Genomic DNA, 22,796 nt, shown 5'->3' on the forward strand with positions numbered 1-22,796 from the left:
CACTTCCTCGTCCCCAAGGCATCATCTTTCCCCCTTCACCTACTGACTGCATCTCCCCAGACAAGGCTCTCACCTCACATGGAGTCACACTTTCTTAGCCATGGAGGCTTTTCCACAACTTTGCCAGCAGCTGGTCTGTACTATCAAACTGCTGGTTCTGCTCCATTTTGTCGGACACCTGCCCTTGCCAGCTCTGCTGTTCTATCATCAGCTTTATTTCTTCCAGGACTGTTGCTGCTTCTCCCCCCATTTTGGCTTCAGGTGCACCTCGCTCACAGGCCTTTATGGTAGTGAGATGTGGCCAACTTACACCTGCCAGGAACACCTCATTACTTTCCACATGTGCTGCATCAGGAACATTTTGGGCATCACATGGCAACACAGAGTCTCAAACAAAGATGTGCTCTCCCAAGTCCACATTCCCAGAATGTTCGTATTCCTGTCTCAGCAACATCTATTCTGGCTTGGTCATGTCCACAGAATGGAAGAATGAAGGCTCCCCAAGGACATTTATTTACATATATATAAGCCTGGGTCTACAATGAACTGGAAGCTTTCAGCTTCTCCCATAGGTGTCATCCTGAGTTCAAGCAGACATCAGACATCTTGCCTGCTGCCCTGGCTTTCCTACTCACATAACTCCTAACTGTGCACTAGGCAGCTACCTAGATTGCTTCTCCACTGCTTACCAACTGAAAATCTTTTCCTGTAGAGCACAGCAGGGCAAACTACAATTCTGAAACTCTCCTCCTAGCCTTTTTCTTCTACTCAGGGAGTTCTACTCAACTCCTAGCTCAGGAAGGGGCTTCAACCATTTTCGAGCTGCCACAGGATCTCTGCTTTGCTAATTGCCCATCTCTCTGCCGTTTTTTTGCTTAAGGACTTAGACATTATCAGGCTGGCCTGGACACAGGCAGCTGAGCCTCCAGCTATTAAGGGTCTGATTTCCAGTTCAACTCTCCAAGCAGTGATTAAATTCTTGTTGTTGTTTAGTCATGTCCGACTCTTTGTGACCCCATGGACCAGAGCACACCAGGCACTCCTGTCTTCCACTGCCTCTCACAGTTTGGTCAAAGATTAAATTCTAGCACTTGCTAAATCCAGGCATCCACAAACTTTTAACAGTATCTTCTGCCTAGGATGAATCCAAAGAGGTGAGGCCAAGAAGGCTGCATCACCTGAGAGCTGTCCTTTTGCTGCTATAGAACATGCTCAGCCAGAACTCTTTGGCTGTATGCTATTGGTTCCCCATAATCTTTTGTGAAACTGCAGGGGCTCCTCTGATGCACCTTGTGCTTCACACCCCATAGCCTTTGCCCATGCATATAGCTGATGGGAGTCATGTGGGGCTACTGTAAACAGATCAGTACATCCAACTGGAAAGTATGCTACTTTGTATTTTTCCTGGAATAAATTCTATCTTCTAGGGCCACATTCTGCCCCAACCTTTTTGGGGGGGCTGCATTCTAGTAGTAGGCAGAGGGAGAGGCAAACAGTGGGCAAAGCAGTAGATGAGATCATTACCTTTTGTACATTCCAGCAACACAAAAAACAAGAGAATTCTACATGCATGCGCCTCCTCCATCCATGCAAGCAAAAGGCATCATAGTTCAAAGACAAAGCCTGGCAAAAGCACTCAAGGAAGGTGAAAGAGTTTGGCTAAGGGAGGAGCATGGTTTGAGAGAGTCCCAAGAGTCTTCTCCTCCACAGATTTGCCTAATACAATTTCAAAGCCACCCAACAACTGAATAACTGAACTATGGGATGGAGTGCTTAGTTTTGTCCATCCTGACTCTCCCAACATCAGTTTCATTGGATGTCCCCAGGTTCATATTATGAGAGGAGAATTTTTTCTCTCTCCCCACTTTCTCTACTTCAGAACTGTAGATATAGGGCTCATCCACACTTAGCTTTTGCCCCACGCTTTCTAGGCACAAAAGGAAGTATGGGGGGAACCTTTATTGTTCGAAGTGTGGCCTCACTGTAGATTTGTACAATAGCGTTATGATACTGGCAGTTTTATTTTCAATCCCTTGCCTAATTCTCCCTAATGAAATGGGGGGGGGGGTAGACTCTCCTGCAGTGAAGGCTTGTTGTTAGGAAAATTGGGCACTGCCTTACCAAGCTTGGTCTACCCTCAGCCAAACCCCAGCTGCCCAGCTTCCTCCTTGCAACAGATCCAGAGGGTGGCACTGGCTGTCAGCTTTCTCTTCCTCCATAGTCTCAATGCTATCCTTTGTGGAACTCAACAGAGAGGAGCAGGATGGGGACAAAACTAGAATTAATTTCTTCTGGCTGTCTTTGGCTCTGGATCCACCTATTGTTGTTGACCTCTCTGCCTTTCACCGGACAAGTCCCAAAGGGCATCAGGTACCAGTGCTCCCCTGCAAGAGTAGCACCTTCTACACAGTGAAATTTAGCATGCATGTGTACGTGTGTGGATAATGTTCTGAAAAGTGAAATGATGTCATTTGAAGTGTTGACTGCAACAATTCACCTGTATTCCTTTCCCCCCCTTCCCTATTATTTCTTGCAGTACAATGGTTCCCGTCCAAGGCAGGAGTGGGAAATGTGGCACCCCACCCTCATTGCAGAAGCCCTCTTTGCAATATCAAACATTTTAAGCTCCTTGCGTCTCATCTCCCTGTTTACAGCAAACTCTCACCTGGGACCCCTGCAGATCTCTCTGGGACGTATGCTGCTAGATATTCTCAAGTTCCTATTTATTTACTGCCTGGTGCTGCTGGCTTTCGCCAATGGACTGAACCAGCTTTATTTCTATTACGAGACCAGTGCCTCGGAAGAACCCAACAATTGCAAGGGGATCCGATGCGAGAAGCAGAACAATGCCTTCTCCACGTAAGACTCCTTGCCTCTCTTCTGTTGGTTTGTTTTCCTTCTTCTTTCTGCTCCCTGAATGCTGCTGTTTCTCCCTGCGGTGGCCTTGGCATGCTGGCCACTGCTCCTGCTGGTGTTGCAAAAATTCCTTTATCTATTCATAGATGAGTGTCAGTCCATTTCTCAGGGGTTATGTAAGCCTGGCCTGAGTTATCTCAGACAGACAGTCTGCAGAAGGACAAAGCTGAACTTGAGCTTTGCAAGGGACTTGGCAAGGCAGCCGTCAGGGTGACAGGACTTTACACCCTGGCGCTATAATTCCCGTTGTTAGTATTTGCATATCACAAAAGAACAAAGCTGCAGGAACTCTCCAAGGGCTTATTCAGGGAGTAAATGCTGTCCTAAGTGTTTCCAGCGCTGCTCTTCATCAGGACTAAATCCTTAAAATGGTATATCCATTGTCAGTTAAATCACCATAACATTCCTGTTACTGAGTCATGCAAAGAATACAAAATTGCTCAAAGGAAGTTGCCCTTTAAAAATCAGAGTCACTGTGTTTGACATTATAAGCTGTTTTCTTACAAGGGATCCTGGTGTGCTGTTCCTTTCTTAAAAGCTGTATTTTGTAATGTTCTGATAAGAACATAAGAACCTGAACCCTGCAGGATCCAGCTAAACTAGCACACTTCCCCTGACCAATGAAACCCGAAGTGGAAAGGGGGGAGGAAGCATTCACATCCGTTCATGTAAAAATCAGACAGCACCTGCCCCCAATTTATATGAGAATAGCATAATAACAATAACAGTAATACTACTACTACTACTACTACTACTACTACTACTACTAATAATAATAATAACTTATTTACATGTCACCCACATGACTGGGTTGCCCGAGTCACTCTGGGCGGCTCCCAACAAAAAATAGTAAAAACACAAATACAACACCAAACACTAAAAACACAAGACCGAACCTGGCTGCCACCATCTAGCTTAAGACTGACTAGCAGTGGCTATCCTGAGTTCCCAGCCCCACCTAGTGATGCCGGATATTGAACCTGGGACTTTCTACATACAAAGCAGGTGCTCTGCCATTGAACATCAGGAGAACCTCATTGCTGGATCAGGCCAAAGGGAGCCCATTGAATCCAGCAGACTTTTCCCACTGAGGGCACACTCTCCCTAGCTGCCCTGCCCAGCAACTGGAATTCAGATGCGTACTGCCTCTGACAGTGAAGATAGAACAAATCACCCTCATTGATATCATCCATTGATGCTCTTTGTATTTAATCCTCTTTTAAAACCATCCAAGTGGTTGGCCATCACTATATCCTGCAGTAGTCAATTCCATAGTTTATGCAGTGTGCAGGGAAGGACTTTCTCTGCACTTATGCTGATTCTTCCCACATTCAGCTTCATGGGGTGGCCCCAAGTTTGTGCACTATATGCATTTCCTGTTTAGCCCTGAGTACCTGCAGCTTTGTTCTCCCGGGATGTTCTTTGCCACTGCTGTGGCAAAAGCTCTTCCTGGGTTGATCAGTATTTGCATCAGCCTGGGCCACACTCTTTTGGGTCAACTCAGGTATGCAGGAGCAGATGAGTAAACAGGCTCTGGGGACAATGGCATATCACATTGAGGGCTCTTTGCTCTTGGTCCAGGAGCCCATTTCCCCTTTCCTGCTTTTCTAACCCTATCATGACCTGGTGCAGTCAGAGGCATGCAGGCTCAGGAGATCAGTGCAGGTAGAAAAAGAGCCAAAGTCCAAATGCAGTTGATGGTGTCTTAATAGAGGATAGTAGTCTGATCCCAAAGAGGATTCCTTTCCTCAGAGACCAGTTTCTCCAAGTGGGGAACCAAGCATGGAACAGTAGTAGTTATAGAGGGCTGCCCAGGCCACCTGTCTGACTGAGAAGACAGGGTTGTAGTACAGCAGCAAGGATAAGGTTGGAAGCTAGAGCTGTGCACAGCCCCTCAGATCTTCCCCAAAGCTCTGATCTGAGGGCCCCCAATCAGGCCACCCATTCTACCCCCAAAGCAATTAAGGTCAAGGAGCTTACTAAAGTCTTTCTAAACCCCATATGGTTGGGAGGAGGTGGGTAAAGGAGGAGACACTGTGTCACCTTATTCCCCTGGCTGTGTGGGTTCTGTGGGGTGCTGCTCCTTAACGAGTGGCTTCTCTGCATGTGGGGAAGCCACTCGTAAGGATGAAGCAACCAGCAACACGCAGGATTGAATCTTCCCAATGACCAGGTGATAAGCAGGAAGAGTCTATCCTGCAGGATGCTGCTTCTTCATGAGCAGATTCACTGCATGCAGGGAAGGCATTTGTGAAGGAACAGCAACGGGCACTGCACAAATTGAAATGTGAGGATTCAGTCTTGTGTGGTGCTGCTTCAGGGGGCAGGAAGAAGGAGGGGACTGACAGAAAGGGAAGGTTGGGTTGCCCCCACCCCTGTCTTAACCCAACTTGGTAGGCCCTTCCATTTCATGGTTTCTCCTTCCCATCTCTGCCTAAAACCCTGGCCTCCCTGAAAACCCCAGATCTCTCTGGCCCACCCAACACAGCCTGTAGTGGTATAGGACTGTCTCAACTCAACTCAATTGGTGCCTGGATCCCTCCAAATTAGCCCAGTGTGGCTAGGACCTCATCCTAATCTGTTGTACGGCCCTACTGGACGCATCTACTTCCCAAGAGTTTTCCAGGTGGTGGCAAGGAGTAAAGCCAGAGTTAAAGAACACAGGCCTTGCATCTCATGACCTGTAGAAGCATTTCTCAGTTCCCTGTCCCCTGTCCATGAGGCCCCACACTTGAAAATCCAAAAATGTGTGATTTATTATTGCTGTTTCTGTTCATTAAATAACCCTTTCTTGATCGGGCTGCTTGATCCCCCAAAGTAAAAGCTATGAAACCCCAAATTTGATATTTTAATATTTTCACCATTTCACAACCCTCAACAGGATTGCCAACTTTTGAGTTCTGGAGTATGATTATATTATATTATACTAGATTTATATGGAGTACTGGGACCCAAGGAATGGTCAGGGAATGTAGCCATATACATTTCAGAACCATAGATCAATTCCAGAGCATAATGTTCTTCAGAAATATTTTGTAGAAGGCGCCAAAGGCTGAAGAACTGGGAAAAGGCCACAATGCTTGTGAAACTTGTTAATAAAAAATCATTTAGTAAGTTTCACTGTGCAATGGCTTCTGCTGCCATCTGTACACACACAAAATTCCAAGCTTGCCATCTGTATTTTCTAATTGCCCCATTCACATTATTTATCCAAGTTTTACCTTCTTTTATCTCCCTGTTCCTTCCTTTAAAAAAGTGGTGGGGAACCTCTGTTCAGTGGATCAAATTAGGATCAACAGGGTTATTTCCTCTAAACAGTGGCACTTGCCCCACTGCCAGCATCTTAGCTGTACAGACATGACTGAAAAGGAACAGTTGGGATCCTTAAAGTGTGTTCTTTGGCATGTAAGATGCTGACAGCAAGCCATGTTGGGATTGGCTGCAGTACAGAGTTTCCAGTTGGGAACTCCATAATGCAACCAATCTCTGTCCTAAGCAGAGCTTGCTGTAAGAGCTTCATCTGTGCAAACTTTTAAAGGTAAATTTCAGAAATCTTGCTCCATCAATCAGTAGTTGCACCTGCAGTAGTGACCACACATCAGCGCTACCAGCCAGGAAGGCAAAAGGTGGCAAGTGGTCATATTCACAGGGTTACTCATCCCCACTTTCCTCCCTGTAGTGCCATTTATATATCATTGTCATGCCATAAGCGGATTACCTAGCTCTGAAATTTTAGAACCACACAGATGCATCATCATTATCTTAATCACCATCGCTCACAGCAGCATTCGTCTAGTTCTTGTCCTCCTAAGTGCTTTACATGCATTTTGGGTTATCCTTATAACAACACAGTATTGTAGTGTTGGGACGCGGGTGGTGCTGTGGGTTAAACCACAGAGCCTAGGACTTGCCGATCAGAAGGTTGGCGGTTTGAATCCCCGCGACGGGGTGAGCTCCTGTTGCTCGGTCCCTGCTCCTGCCCACCTAGCAGTTCGAAAGCACGTCAAAGTGCAAGTGGATAAATAGGTACCGCTCTGGCGGGAAGGTGAACAGCGTTTCCGTGTGCTGCTCTGGTTCGCCAGGAGTGGCTTAGTCATGCTAGCCACATGACCTGGAAGCTGTATGCCGGCTCCCTCGGCCAATAAAGCGAGATGAGCGCCGCAACCCCAGAGTCGGTCACGACTGGACCTAATGGTCAGGGGACCCTTTACCTTTACGGTAGTGTTATGCACTCCACACTTCCATGTTCAAGTTTAAAATTTCAGAGGTAGAGCCTCAGAGTTTTGTTTCCTTTGAATGAGAGTTGCCTTCATAATCTCTACTTATTTGCAAACATAAAAGCAGAACTCGTTGGAAGCAAGTGGGCTCCCCAAAACAAGCAACACAACCACCAATCCAACATCAGATTCCCAAAGAGCTGCAGCCGAGCAAAACTGGGTTCAGTTTTAGCCAACACCAGCTGAAAACTCTCAGCCTTCTTTCTCTGCATAAATTCAAGCAATCTTCCCCCTTGGTTGCTCTCTGTCCCTCCTTACAGACAGCATCATCTTCCAAAGGCTAGAGCCATCAGGGAACATCCATCTCTCTTGATAAGTCCCTTGTCACCCATCATGTTTGTCAGGCAAAATGGCAACAGGCCCATTCAGGCTAATCAAGACAGCCAACCTTATAACACCAGACTAGAAGCATTATCTTCACATTACAGACAGAAGCTGGGGGCAGCAGGATAGATAGTGGCTTGCTTAAAGCCGCCCATTGAGTCAATGGCTGAGCACAGATTTTAACCAGGGATATGCAGCTTAGAGTTTATGCATTCAGTTGATGGATTACAGTATCTCTGTCTCAAAAGCCTATATTGGTCTTGTTTTGCTGAAGGCAGTCCATTGGCATTTGAGTTTTCTGTACTCCAGCAATCTTCCTGGAGACCTATGTTTCTGGAGAAGATGCAAGCTCTTACATGTACCATGAACTCTTGTACTGTGCTGCCATAGAGCCACACGGCTTGAATCCTGACATTTCATTATAACTATAAAAAGCCATTTTCGTATCTCCAAGAAGGGCGTCAACACACAATAAAGAGCTTAAGAAAATGTACGGTGAACCGCTTGACAGCAACAACACTCAATGACTTGACGACAGCCTTTGAACACTCACAAGCCAACTTCGCAAACACAGGAAAACTGCCGCATAAGGCAATGTGAGGGGGCTCAGACTCTGGGGAGGGGGGAGATTTGTAGGAAACAAAGAAGCAGCAGGGGGAGACCATTAGAGTGGCAGTCTCTTTACAGGCGAGGAGAGCGTGTGGCAATTGCATTTTTGTTGGAGCCTCGCTTCAGAAGCTCACTCTACCTTGTCTTAAAAGCTGAAACAGTCATTATTAACACCCCTGGTGCCAAGTGACATTTGGCTCTTCGAACAGATGCTCAGCGTGAATAACTTGCTAAGAACGGGCAGCCTGCGAAATAAGAAATTATATCTGTGGGCCGGTGTGAAGGAGCGGCGTTGCAATGGGTTTGCAATCGGCCCCCAATGCCACTTTGAGTTTGCTACATTTAAGTCACCCTTAATGGACGAATGCAGCTGAGCAGCTTCCGTTGACTCCTCTTGGATCTGAAGAGTAGCAGCTAATAAGCTCCAGTTCTATAAGAGATCCAGGCAAGGGCTCTTGTTCCTGTTTGCACAACTTGTTTAAAATAGGACACCGTCATACTCTTTGTTATTGCTTCCTGAAGGATAGTCTTAATCCTTTTTTTCTTTCCCTTTTTTTCTGGAGAGATCCACCTCCTGGAACAGTAATATTCTGTCGTGACAAGCAGGAGGTCAAACCATTAATAAATCTAGCTTTATGGTCTGGCTTTCCTGTTCTTGGCAAATTCTCCCTTGCTTTGATAGCCCATCTGCAAAATATATTTGCAACAGAACTGTGGGTCAGAACATTAAACACACAGGGACGTCAGAAAGCTATAATGTCACATCTAATCTTCCCTTGGCCATCCACAATGAAGGGCAGTGCTTAAGCCAGTTTTTGCCAACCTGATGCCCTCCAATTATTTATTCATTCATTCATTTATAGTTTAATTAATACTTTTCAACATACAATAAAAAGCAGAAACAAAACAAGAAAGTAAGGAAAAGAAAAGAAAAGAAAAGAAAAGAAAAAACTCGCAACTTAACGAACAGCTCTTAACTCACTGAAGTGCTGTGTGTCTTCCTGCTTCCATTGGCTGAAAACTACCTTCTGATTACCCTGTGGCCATCATCAACGCAAAGGACAGCACTTAACCCATTTGAGTGCTGTGCATCCTCTCTGCATCCATTGGCAGCTAGAGAGTGAGGAACTGCTCATTCCAACAACACAGGGACAAGGGTAAATATATGGTAGGATTAAAATGTGTCCTTGGTGATGTACTTCCAGTCATTGATTGCTGTCATAGGTTAGTGGCAGTAGCAGGAAAGAATGGGAAAACATCCCCTTTGGAAAAAAAATACTCTTCCTTTTCCAGAACATTATTTCCCTCATAGTTTTCCTATGCACAGCAGGGTGTCCTCCTTCAAACCTACTTTAACCTCTCTCTTCTTTTCCTCCACCTTCCCTTTTTTGGTAGTGCCATCCCTGGAAATAGGAAGGGCCTGCCTTTCCCTTCACACCATTTTTGTGTGTGAAGTGTGACGGATAACTGGAATGGGTTTTGTTCCAAAGTCAGTAAAAAGTAGGAGCTAACTGTGCTATTGAAATGAGATCTGACAGTCACTTTGCTCTGGGTATCTTTAGAAGGCAGCTGCAGTTTGATTTTTCCCCCCTACTGGAAGTTTAGTCTGTAGTTCCTGTGCTAGCTAAATAGATCTGCTGTGAACTCCTCAAAAGGTACTTGCGTTTGGTCAAATTTTGGCCAAATTCTCCCATTTCATTGTGTCTCCATTTTCCAAGTGTTAAGTTAAGGGCCAAACGGCACATTATTATTGTTGCTGTTGTAATTTCTTTACTCCCTTTCCTCCCATAGCAGCCGAGGGTGGTGCAGTGCACAGCAACACTATAATAAAACATCAAAAAGCATCAATGGAAACAATGAAAAACTTCCTTTTTAAAACAATAATTCCAAATATACAGATCAAAACAGATTATTGCTATTATTGTTTGTATTTGTGCCCTACAGGGCAGTTTAGTGCACACCAATGCTAAAATGAAAAGATCACCAATCAACAGCTCAAAATGTCTAAAAACTGCCTATCGAAAGCAATAAACCCAAATTAGCATAGAAATCCACTATACCATCTGCTGGATCCTACGAGATACTTACATACAAGAAGTCTGGACAAATAGGCATGTGCTTAATTGATGTCTGAAGTTTATCAGTGTGGTGGACAATTACAGTTCCCTAGGAGGGAATTCCACAATTTTATTTACTTTATTAAATTTGTAACCCGCCCTTCATCCAAAGATCACAGGGCAGTTCACAACATAAAAATACAAAATGAGAACAAAAATTACATAATGAAGAGAACCCCCCCCCCAATATTTAAAAGGATATAGAATGTTAATCAGCCAAAGCCAAAGGTCTGGTTAAAGAGAAACATTTTCGTTTGACACCTTAAGATATTAAGATATGTACTGAAGGTGCCAGGTGACCCTCCCTGGGGAGAGCATTCCACAGATAGGGAGCAACTGCAGAAAAGGCCAATTCTTGTGTTGCCACGCTGCAGATCTTTCTTGGGAGGAGGCATGTGATGAAGGGCCTCAGATGAACCGCTCAGGACCGCAACATCTCAAGGACCTCTCCATATGAACCTACCTGGGCCCTGCGATAACCACCTGAGGCCCTTCTTCATGTGCCTCCCCCATGAAAGGTCCATAGGGTGGCAGCATGAGAACAGGTCTTTTCTGCAACGGCTCCCCGTTCGTGGAACACTCTCCCCAGGGAGGTTTGGCTGATGCCTTTGTTATAAACACACCTTTAGGCGCCAAGCAAAAATGTTCATTTTCAACCAGGCTTTTGGCTGATTGACATCCAATGCCCTTTTAAATGTATTGTGGAAGGGGGAGTTATTGGGTTATTTTGTTCTTATTTTTATTATGCATTTTGTGGTTTTATTTTGTGGTTTTATGTTGTGAACTGCCTTGAGATCCATGGGTATACAGTGGTATACAAATCTGATAAATAACAACATGATGGTGAGGATGATCACAATTGGGGTTCCACCACTTGAGAAGGCCCTGTCTTCACAAGCCATAGAAGGTGATGGAACCACAAATAGTGCCTCCCTACTGATTTCAAATCACAGGCCAGTAGGTAGTGGAGAAAAATACCTTCTGCCAAGTTCATAGTGCAGCACAGTGATAGAATCTCTCCCCCCCCCCCTTTAAAGCAGAGGTGAGGGAAAACTCTGAATATGTTTATAGCAGTGGCATTGGGGGAGGAGCATGTAACTCTCCCCCAGCCCACAAATCCTTTTCTTGATCAAAAACAGCTCTCTCTGTGAAGCTACAGGGGAATATTTCAGCATTAAGAAGGAGAATAGGGGAATATATTCTTTGTGTGGCTCCTCCACAAGAGGTCCAAAGGATGGCAACAAGAGAACAGGCCTTTTCTGCAGTACCTCCTGATTTGTAACATGCTCTCCCCAGGGAGGTTCGGATGGTGTCTTCATTATACACCTTTGGGCACCAGGCAAGAACGTTCCTCTTTAACTAGGCCTTTGGCTGATTGACATGATCCAATGCTCTTTCAAAATGTGTTGTGGAAGAGGGGATTATTGGGTTGTATCTGTTTATATTTTTATTATGTATTATGTGTTTTTATATTGTAATTTTATGTTGTGATCTATGGGCATAGGGTGGTATGCAAATGTAACAAGTAATAATAATAATAATAATAATAATAATAATAATAATAATAAAGTATCAGTTGGGAAACAACGCATGGGAAAGGGCTAACTTCCCCACCCCAGCACCACTTCTCTTATAGACTTTGGAACCCCTATTCTGCAGCTGCTTTTAAATAAAAACACTGGGAGCTCTTCTGAATAATGGACAAAGGAAGAAGTAGAGAAGGGACAGGCTGGCAATTTTCATATTCTTCCATGGGTCTTTAGGAAAAGAAGGTAAAATATCTGGTTATCACATAAGGGCAAGGATGGAGGAGAATTTTGTTTTAAATGAATTTATACATGGATATATAAGGATATAGGGACGCGGGTGGCGCTGTGGCTTAAACCACAGAGCCTAGGACTTGCCGATCGGAAGGTCGGCAGTTCGAATCCCCACGATGGGGTGAGCTCCCGTTGCTCGGTCCCTGCTCCTGCCCACCTAGCAGTTCGAAAGCACGTCAAAGTGCAAGTAGATAAATAGGTACCGCTCCGCGGGAAGGTAAACGGTGTTTCCGTGCGCTGCTCTGGTTCGCCAGAAGCGGCTTAGTCATGCTGGCCACATGACCCGGAAGCTGTACGCCAGCTCCCTCGGCCAATAAAGCGAGATGAGCGCCGCAACCCCAGAGTCAGCCACGACTGGACCTAATGGTCAGGGGTCCCCTTTACCCTTTATATAAGGATGTATAAGAATTTATACATGGATATATATAAGGGACGCGGGTGGCACTGTGGTTTAAACCACAAAACCTAGGGCTTGCTGATCAGAAGGTTGGTGGTTCGAATCCCAGCGACGGGGTGAGCTCCCGTTGCTCGGTCCCTGCTCCTGCCAACCTAGCAGTTCGAAAGCACGAAGTGCAAGTAGATAAATAGGTACCGCTCCGTCAGGAAGGTAAACAGTGTTTCTGTGCACTGCTCTGGTTTGCCAGAAGCGGCTTAGTCATGCTGGCCACATGACCCGGAAGCTGTCTACAGACAAACACTGGATCCCTTGGCCAATAAAGTGAGATGAGCACCTAATGGTCAGGGGTCCCTTTACCTTTACCTATACATGGAATGTGGTGGCTCCAGTCTCCTTGAACTTTGCATGCATTGGGTATACTTAGGGGTTGGTGAGGTTAGCTCCTGCCAAGGGTGCAAACCCAGGGGGGTGCAAAAACCATGCCTCTCTACTCTGGCACAGAGTGGCCAGAATCCTGCCCTGGTCACTCCTCCACTGTTCGGGTGGGGGGACCAATACATCTCCTTGCCAAGGGCACAAGGGAGCTGAGATACACCTCTGATTGTCAGGTGTGTTTAAATTAATTTGTCAGGTGTGTTTGATTAATTATATGCAAAATTGGGAATGTAGGAGTTGCCATTCAACAACATCTGGGGAGCCCCGGATTCTGCCGTCCCTGTTTTAAGACAGCTGGAGTATTCTCGAAGGCAACAGCTTTGATCCTTTCTCTGTACTTAAACTAAATAAATGAAGGCTTTAAATGTCCAACCAGCAATGACAAATGTTGCACTCCTCTTTTGCAGGCTCTTTGAAACTCTACAGTCACTCTTTTGGTCTGTGTTTGGTCTGCTGAACCTCTACGTCACTAATGTGAAAGCCAGGCATGAATTCACAGAATTTGTTGGGGCCACCATGTTTGGCACGTACAACGTCATCTCCCTAGTGGTCTTGTTAAATATGCTCATAGCAATGATGAATAACTCCTACCAGCTCATAGCAGTAAGTCAACTGATGGACTTTCTTTCTGATTTTCTTTGAAATATGCATTTTGTGTATATATGTGTGCCTGTGTGAAAGAGGGACAGGAAAGTGAGATTCTGCCTGGCACCCAAGATATTTCAGTTGCAGGTTGGAGGCAGAAAAGTCACCACCACCCTTACGGAAACAAGAAAGTCTGGATTCTTTATATCCCTTGTATCCCTTTGTAACATTGAGCAATTGACCCTTGAGAATCACCTGACTTCTGAAGCAAAGAGTAACACGGATTGCTGTTGCAAGCTGCAGCTGAGAACGACTTATGATCCCACCATCCTCTGGCCAAAAGCAAGAAGTCAAATAGGACCTCATAATTAAATGTATGCAGGGCTGGCCCAAGACATTTTGGTACCTGAGACACACCACAAAATGGTGCTCTCCGCCCCACCAGAGAAGGAGGAGTGAGTGGAGATCTACATCAGGAACGTGGGGTGGTGGTGTCAAATCAACCTTACTTGGCAGTTGAAGTGGGAATCAAAGGCCATCACAGGGCACTCTGAATAATGCCAGGCCAGTACAGAGCCCAGAAAACCCCCAAGGGCAGCTCCCATCATTTCTTCCCTGCAGTGGGAGAAAATCAGCAGCACCTCCTATTCGCTGAGAGGCCACTGTAGAGGCGGAATCGGGTGGGGGGCTGCTGAGGTGGTGACACATCCAGCCTTCAAGGAGCATGCCGCAGCTCTTGTTGCAGCAGGAGCAGACAATGCTTTCCTTGCAGGCTGGATCTGCTGCCCCTATGGATCCTGTCACCTGAGGCAGTTGCCTCATGTTGCCTCATGGGTGGGCCATGTATTTGCATGTAAATGTGCAGATAGAATATGCTGGAAATTCCTAGCTCATTTGCTGTGTTCTCAGATGATACTGTTCATTGCAGGGGGTTGGACTAGATGATCCCCAGGGTCCCTTCCAATTCTACAATCTTATGTTTGACACTTCTTAAAAATGGACAAAGAGAGATGCATTAGAAAAAGAGAGCTTGCTGCCGTAGGTACCTCAGCCATTGGTATGAGATGAGGTTTGCATCATTAATTACAAATGCCTACCAGTAATTTGAATGCTGTTCAACCACCCACTTAGCACCCGTCTGCCACGCTTCAGGCAGACTACTGGTTCTCTCTATCTATCTTTCACACACAGCACTATGTGAATATTCATGTGTTTATCTGTTCATTCATTAATGTATTAATTTAACAATGGAGAAGGGAAATCAAAACCAGGGATTGAGAAGAGGTGTTTTTTCATGGCATCACAGAAGTTCTGCCAGTCAGTGCTGATTACAATTGACTTCTGTTCTGGGGATTGAGAGTGTCTTGTTTGTTTCTTGGTAAGATCACAGAAGGTCAGTGAAACAGTGCACCATGCAGTTGGTGCCTCTTATTGGATTAAGGGTGTGTGTTTCTTGGTAACATCACAAAAGGTAAGCCAATCATAGCTGCATGCAGTTGGCTTAATTCCAGGGATTGAGGGTGTTTCTTGATGACATCACAGAAGGTCAGCCAGTCAGTGATGTGGGCTTCTACTGCAAGCCCAAAGATACGTGCTGGTTTGGGGTTTTTTTTGCCCACCATTCGTACTTAGAGAGGAATAGAATATGTTTGAACTTAACACAGTGAGACTTGCTTCCAATCCGTTATCACAGATATGTTATGCCAGGCTTCTCCCTATTATGAGTTTCTATACCAGGGGTCAGCAAACTAAGGTCCGCGGGCCAGATCAGGCCCAGTTGCCTTCAGGATCCAGCCCGCAGACTGTCCAGGGATTGGTGTGGGGATTCTGTTCATTTGAGCTACGCCTTTTTTTTCTATGCCATTCCATTCCCCCCCCCCCCATACAAACAATGTGCGGCGCCTCCCTCCCTCCTCCTGGCTTCTCCCTGCCCTGCCTAGAGGAGGAAGGAGGTTGGGCTGAGCTGGCTGAGTGCCATTTTAAGCAGCCCCTCTCCAGAGCCAGCCCTTTCGCGCCACTCATCTTTCCTCCACGGTGGTCGCCACCCTGGTGCTCCTGTGGGCCAGAGAGTGGAGCGGATGAGCTCGCTCTGCCTACCCATGAGAAACAGCAGTGGTGGTGGCAGCAGCCCCAGGGAAGGTAAGTGCAGTGGCTGGGGGTGGGTAATGGGGAGGAGGACTACTTGCCCCCCCTCACCTCTTCTTCCAGCCCCCTCCCCCAGTGCTGCTTCTCCAGCCTGCCACAAGGTCTGAGGCACAGTGGGCCGGTCTGCGGCTAAAAAAAAATTACCAACCCCTGTTCTATACCTACTAAGTTGCTTCCTGGAGGTGTTGCTAGTGCAGGGGTAGCCAATGGTAATACTGGGTGGGACTGATCGGGAGTTGAATTGCAACATCTGGAGAGCATCATGTTGGTGGCCACTTGGGTAGAGAGAAAGAATCAAAAAGTACCTGGTGTGACTCTTCCCTCTTCCTTACTGGATGATTTTAGACAAGCCTCAGTCTCAGCCTTCCATCTGCAATATGGGGAAAACAACACAAAACTCCATGATAGGATGGTAATTTTAAGGATATTGCTAAGATATTGTGATAATGCATTTTCCACATGCTGAAAGTTATATATTATGAAATTTCCAATGAAATTCCAGAATAGCAAGCTCGACTTCATTTTCCTCCACAAGCTAGAGAATAGGAAGGAACATGAGTCTTGCAAGAGAGCTACCTGATGAGCTGTTCCCTAAAACCATCCTCATTTCAATGCCTGACGGCTTGCTTGCATACCTAAATGCAGAACTGGGCAAGGCATTCTGTACTCTTGGTGACTTTGGGCATCTGGCAGGACTTCAAGAACAGGCAAAAGAAATACAATTCTCCCTCTCTCCCTCCATGTGACCTGGAAAGAGAACCTGGCTCTGATTCATTATAGCCCTGATGTTGATGTATAGGCAACCCTGAAGAGATGCTAAATCTTGGGAGGAAGATCTTAAGCTCTTTAGAATAAAACAGAACATACACATTAAGCCTCTGTGGGTTTTAGACCTTGTGGAGTGATGATGGAATGTTATCCCTACTTAAGGGATAACTGCAAAGGCACCAGTCCACATCTGTGTCTTTAAGGCAGGGTAGACTGAGTGGTATCTGTACAATTTTACTGGGGGCACTCTCCCTGCACTAGTTAGAAAACTTAAGGAGTTACCAGTACTTGGTTTCATCTTCCCTGTTCTGCAGTGCCACCCTCATAATGGGCAAACAGAGTACTGCAGATTATCAGCTAATCCTGACCTGAGTGCATTATTAGCAGGAGCGCCCAATGAGACCAACAGTGGGCACAACAGCCCAGAAAGCAGTTTTTGCATGTGCTGTAGAGAGAAGTGAGGGGCAGATGGAGCTCATGAACCTGGAAAGGTAGCCCCTCTAGAAGAAGGAAAACCCTGATCTGAAACCTCCGCTGCCTTGCAGGATATCTTCCAGTGAGAAGAAATGCTAAGGACAAAATGCTACACAAATCCGGAGTCCCTTAGATGGTTGGATGCTACCTTATATGCCACCTCCTGGCAGCTCCTGTAGCCAAGCTGTTGCCAAACATATTGTTCTGCTTTTCTTTGGACCACACCCAGTGAAGCTGAGGGTAGGGGGTCTTGTCGTCTGGGCAGCCCAGGACCTCCATACACACTGCCCAGGCTTGCATACTGAGAGGGTCACTTTGATGCTGCTAACACAGGAGTTTGGCTTCACCCCCAGAGGCACACTCCATTGTTCTTTGAGACAGATGCCATCAACAATATGTGCACATATTTTCCCTTTAAACAGAACTTGAAAGCTTATTCCCTATTTAAAGCCTGCCCTGTTTTGCCATTGTCTAGTTCCGCATTCTAAGATCTTTGTCTACCTTTTCACCTAATGGCTGTTTGCCGGTTGCACATTGTAGTGGTGGCACAGAGCAGCTGAACAAGACCCAATAAGAGAAGCAACCATAATAACCCCTGCATTGCTTAAGGGGAAAGGCAGCTTACTGAACTGCAAGATTTTTTCTCTCACTCTCCTTTTTGGACAAAGGCTATTTTAAACTTCAGTAGCCGTCTGCTTCCTTCAGGGCACCTTGAAGCAATGTAATTATTGAGCATTTCACTGCACCAACCTGTATTTATCTTCCCTTCTCATAGAGTCAAAATACAGTCAATATTCAAATACAGAAATCAGCGGCTAAGAAAGCAAAATGCCGCCGTATGCCGTGCTTCAGTGTAAACTGATACTGAGGGGCTTAGTCAATCAGCTGAGATCACGTCCTGTAGTAGCATTCCCAGCATCAGGATATCTCCTCACTGTGGAGTTACCCACATATAGCTTTTGCCCTACTCTTTCCAGGCACAGGGGCACACTTAAAATCTCTGTCTGAGTGGTTTGTTTGGTTTTTTTTCCCTTCTCTGAGCTTACTCTGCAAAAACTTGCTCTTTAAAACTCAACTGGAGCAAACGTCAATTCAGGTTTCCTGTGGTTTCCCACTTGCTCTGATAGAGCTTTAAAAAGTGGTTTTTCACAGGGAAAGCTCCAGAACCAAAACAAAAAACACCCTCAGAAACAGAGCTGACCGTGCCTGGAAAGAGCGAAGGAATTGTAAGTGTGGATAGGTCCAGTGTTTTCTGCAAGGATGGGTTTCCTCATCTCAATATTTTCAAGGCATGACAGAAATAGCTTTGCATTTTGAACACAGATGAAAACTGTCATGATGTCTAAAAGGACAGTGGGATTTATCTCCATGTGGTAGGGATGGCCAAGTGAATCTATTACTCATCATCAGCAACAGTGCGCGTAATGATAAGCCTTCCGCAAGACTGAAGGCATTATTCCTTGATGTCTGGTTTGGCAACATGGGAAAGGGTTCTCTACGCTCCTGGTTACTCCAAGAATTCTAAGTGTGTGCCTATACTCATTCATAAAAATGCACTTCTTTCAGTGTTACCAACTGCAATGGATTCAGTTGGGCATTTTCTTTCTTTAGTGGCAAAGACATCAAATATGACATTTGCTGCAGTGCACCTATGGGGACTAAATTTGGGAAGAGCCTGCTGGATTAAGCCAGTGGCTCATTTAGTCCAGCATCCTACTCTCACCGATGCCCATGGGAAGCCCATAAACAGGCCACAAACACAACAGCACTCTGCCCACCTGTGATTCCCAGGAACTGGTTTCAGTGGCCAGTTCCTCTGACGGCTATTGTAGAAGATTGCCGCTGCGGTTATGAATTTGCCCAATCCTCTTTTAAAGCCATCCTAACTGGTTGCCATCACTGTTTCCTGGAGGAGTGAGTTCCATAGCATGCTGCCTTTTCTTTGTTAATGCTTTCGTTTACCACACGTGTTTGTGTCTATTTATGAACTGTCTGCTTTGAGCGCTTTGGCATCTCCTAAATTGTTGGAGGGAATTTTTTAGTCTTCCCAGAAAACTAAATCCATGACTGCTGTTTATAAATACTTTTTTGGCCCTTTGTAAAGCGGGTGTGCAGGAACTGGAGAGTTGCGGGATAAGGAATTTAAATATGCTGTACATGCTAAACAATGGAAAATTGTTTAGAAACTATAAGGAACGTTGCTTTAGATTTGTGACTGAGACTGCTTCAGCTAAAAATTATGTTTTAGGTATATCTGTATAGGAAGGCACTGTCAAATACATATAGATACTGAAAATGCCTCATTAGAGCAGGGGATGCTGGCATGTCCAGTGATACATTCTTTTTGCTTTCAATACCTATTTTGTATTGGTGAAATCTTTGATATTTGCAGATGTTCAAGCACTTTTAAACTATATTCCTGTAGTATGGAGGTTAATAACACACCAACAAAAAGGATTCTGAATGGCAAAAATGACATAAGGAGAGCCTACTGGATCAAACCACTTCTGGTCCAGCATCCTGTTCTGTGGTGACAAACCAGATGCCTGTGTGAAACCCACAAGCAGGATTTGAGCACAAGAACACTCCTTGGCCATGTGGTTTCCAGCAACTGATATTCAGAAGCATACTAAATCTGACAGGTAGAATGTAGCCATTGGGGCTAATAGCTGTTGATAGCTTTCTCCTCCCTGACTTTGTCTAAACCTCATTTAGAATCATCCAAGTCAGTGGCCCTCACTGTTTCTATCATGTACTTAGGCAAGGCTTTCTCTTTATCTCAGACTACACCCACACCCACACAGTGAGGAAAACAAAACTGACCTTCCTTGCACGGTTGTTATAAGCACTGCAACAAATTTCTATGGACCCTTGAGAGCACCATAGAAGTGTTGAGTATTATTCATTATCCGTGCCCAGAGAAGTGTGACATGTTCAGAGGCTTCTAGATCCCTTTGTGCTCCTGAAGAAACACACACACACTTCATTCTTCCTGGTACTATCCAAGGGGCACACCATTTTTAAAAAATAGTTAGCAGGTTCATAATTATATCCCACATACTCACCAATGCTTCTGACGTGTGAGTGCTGCATTTGCCTCCAGAATTTCCTCTGGGGCATCAAATACATGTCAAGCTGCATCCTGAGCAATGGAAAGGTCTCCCTGTGCAATCTGGCTCTGCATACCTCACTGGAGTCTAAGGAGGCTTAATTGTTTCCCTGGGAGCATGAGGATGTCATGCATGTAATGATGAACTGTATCCTTTCCTTTCCTTTCCTTTCCTTTCCTTTCCTTTCCTTTCCTTTCCTTTCCTTTCCTTTCCTTTCTTTTTCCTTTTCCTGTCTTTAGCCTAACTATATCTCACCTGTGGACTTGAACTGAGCTTTTAATATTCATGGGCTGTTTGCTGAGCATCCAAATGCATCCAAGGGATGCATTCTGACTTTATACACTTGTGTTTTGCTTAAGCCCCACAGGGATAAGCAAATATGAGTTCTCTCTCTGCCTCTCTCCAACTCTTTTATCAGAAGTGGCCAATTGTATTTTATTAATATTTGGCCTTGTTTCCAGGTTATGAAGCACCACAAGCAAGAAGCCTTCAGTAGGTCCCTAACCTCATTCCCCCGTCCCCGTCCAACCCCAACATGCACACACCACAGCATTGCCACCTCCTCACTTTGAGAACAAGAGCATAGAAAGTTACTTTTATACTGAGTCAAATCATTGATGCTTCTAGCTCAATATTGCCTCCACCAGCCTCCCCCAACTTGGTGCCCTCAGGCCAGGAAAGGCTGGTCTACACTGGTTTGCAGTGGCTTTCCAAGGTCTCAGAGATGAGACATTTGAAACCCAACCTGGCAATGTCAGTGACTGAACATACATGCATAGCACCCTTTACTATTTTTGCTGCCTGTTCAGTTCCCCAGCAAAGTGGTGGGCAAACAAGCAGAAGAGCAAGTGGTGGTGAAGAAGAGCAACAGCTGTCACCTGCTCTGGGAAAGGGGAGGGGGCAGGTGAAGGTGAGTGCCAAGAGTCCATCACTGGCACATCCCTGCATAGAAGGTGCCCCCAGGTGTTGCTGCTTGCTGCATCTCTGCTGGAAGAGAGCATTCAACCGTGTGGGACCAGTGACACTAAGTGCCCAACTTCTAAGTTGAGCGCAGTCAGGCCTCTGTAACATGGGAGACAGCTAATGGCACTCCTCTGGGGATTTGCAGAGAAGTTTTACAATGCTGTGTTTCCAGTACTTTTCCCCTTCCACTTCCCCTCTTGCAAAAGTCCAGTTTTTAGGGAGAAGTGGGGTTTGTTGTGCAAGAGCTCTAAATGTTAATTGTACAACCTGAATTTGTCAGTACACAACTGAATCCTACCAGAAAATAGCATCAGTCTCCAATGCTTTAGCAATGTGCTCCATAGCCTTTTAACAAGGCATCAGAGATTAAGGATTAGAGTTTTCCTTCTCCTAGATGAGTTACCTTCCCAGGTTAGCAAGCCCCATCTGGCCCTCACTTCCCTCTACAGCACGAGCAGAAACCACATTCTTGACAGTTGGACCCACTATTGGGGGGAAAAGATGAAGAACAAGAAAAGATAGTCAGAGACGTTCACCCTAAAATGCTGGTGAATTTTTATGATGACTTCTTTTTAATTGCCAACTGCTGTGGAAATGTGGAAAACAAAACTTAAATCTGGAACAATGAAGAACTGAGAGAAATGTTACAAATAAGAGGCTCTTTTGATCCATTTTTAGCTGGTTCTTTAGGAGAAAGGAAAATTAGACTCAGAGAGACTCAGCAAAACATTTTTATTGTATACATTAAAATCGCAGTCCCTAGCACACGCGCGCGCACATTCTTAGTCATACTCACCAACTGTACACCAGTAGCTGATCAGGCCATGACAAGAGGACGGGTGGCAGGCATTGCAGCGCAGGGAACATGGCACACCTTTCCACTGGAAAGTTCCTTCTTTATAGACTTTCAATCAGACATTCCAGCTCTGGTGATTCACCACCATCTGTTCCTTGTCATAGTTGTTCATCACGTTCCAGAGTTCATCAGATCATCATTAGTCAATCTTGCTCAACACCCGTCCTTTGTTATCAGCCTGTTCATACGTCAAGTCTCAAGAACTCAGCACTTCTTCCCCACTTCACTTGCCCACAAGTCTTAATGAGACTCCATTTTAGAGTGGTGTTCTTCAGCCTAAAAACAGGCCTACACACATTCCTTCATTTATACCATAAATGACTAATGAATGTTATTATTATACTCATTACAGGAACCAGTATTGACCAAGATTTGCTCATCCTTACACATGCCTCATTCCCAGAATTAAGGTTGAAAATTCTCCAGGTTAAGCTGAAATTGTGGAAGAGTAGAACACAGGACGTGTTGCTGAACAAGAAGCAAATGAAATAGAGGGACTCTTCTCCCCCTAATGGAAACTCACTGATAGCTCTTCTTCTGCCATTTGTGATTGTAGCAATAAATTTCCTCTCACAGATATTAAGGGTGCTTTCCTCCCCGCCTGTGTAAGATGGGCCCAACCTGCTTGCATAGTTTATATGCCAAGTGACAGGCAAAATGGCATCCCAAGAGGCCCCTTTAATGACACGGTGGAAGCCAACGTAGCCAGAGGAAGCAGCAGAGACAGCAGCCTAGAGCATCCTCTCATCCTCAAGTCAGACCTGACAAGCAAAATTAACGTTCTCTCTTGCGGCTGAATTAATTAAGCAAAATAAGATATAGAAGGCAAGCCAGCCCCTCCTTCATGCTTGCATTTTCCTTCACAACCTTTCCTTCCTTCTCTCCTAACCCTGAAAATCAGATCTATATAATTAAAGAGATTCGCCTGGGAAAGTGGCCAAATGCTTAAAAGAAATGCTAAAAATACAATCGACAAGCGGCGTTACTCTACACTAGCTAT

The 22,796-nt window shown here is 45.3% G+C and overlaps 1 protein-coding gene across 7 annotated transcripts in view; it reads left to right on the top strand.

The window, feature by feature from the left end:
- Positions 1-22,796, top strand: part of TRPC5 (transient receptor potential cation channel subfamily C member 5) — a 182,996-nt gene that overhangs the window by 136,782 nt on the left and 23,418 nt on the right. For all 7 annotated transcript variants that reach the window (XM_081179302.1, XM_081179303.1, XM_081179305.1 and 4 more), the window contains 2 exons: positions 2,537-2,859; positions 13,303-13,498. In XM_081179302.1, the coding sequence (XP_081035428.1) occupies positions 2,537-2,859; positions 13,303-13,498 (519 nt within the window). The remainder of the gene's footprint in view (positions 1-2,536; positions 2,860-13,302; positions 13,499-22,796) is intronic.

The sequence above is a fragment of the Podarcis bocagei genome (genome assembly GCF_964188305.1).
Source record: "Podarcis bocagei genome assembly, chromosome: Z".
Taxonomy (NCBI): Eukaryota; Metazoa; Chordata; class Lepidosauria; order Squamata; family Lacertidae; genus Podarcis; species Podarcis bocagei.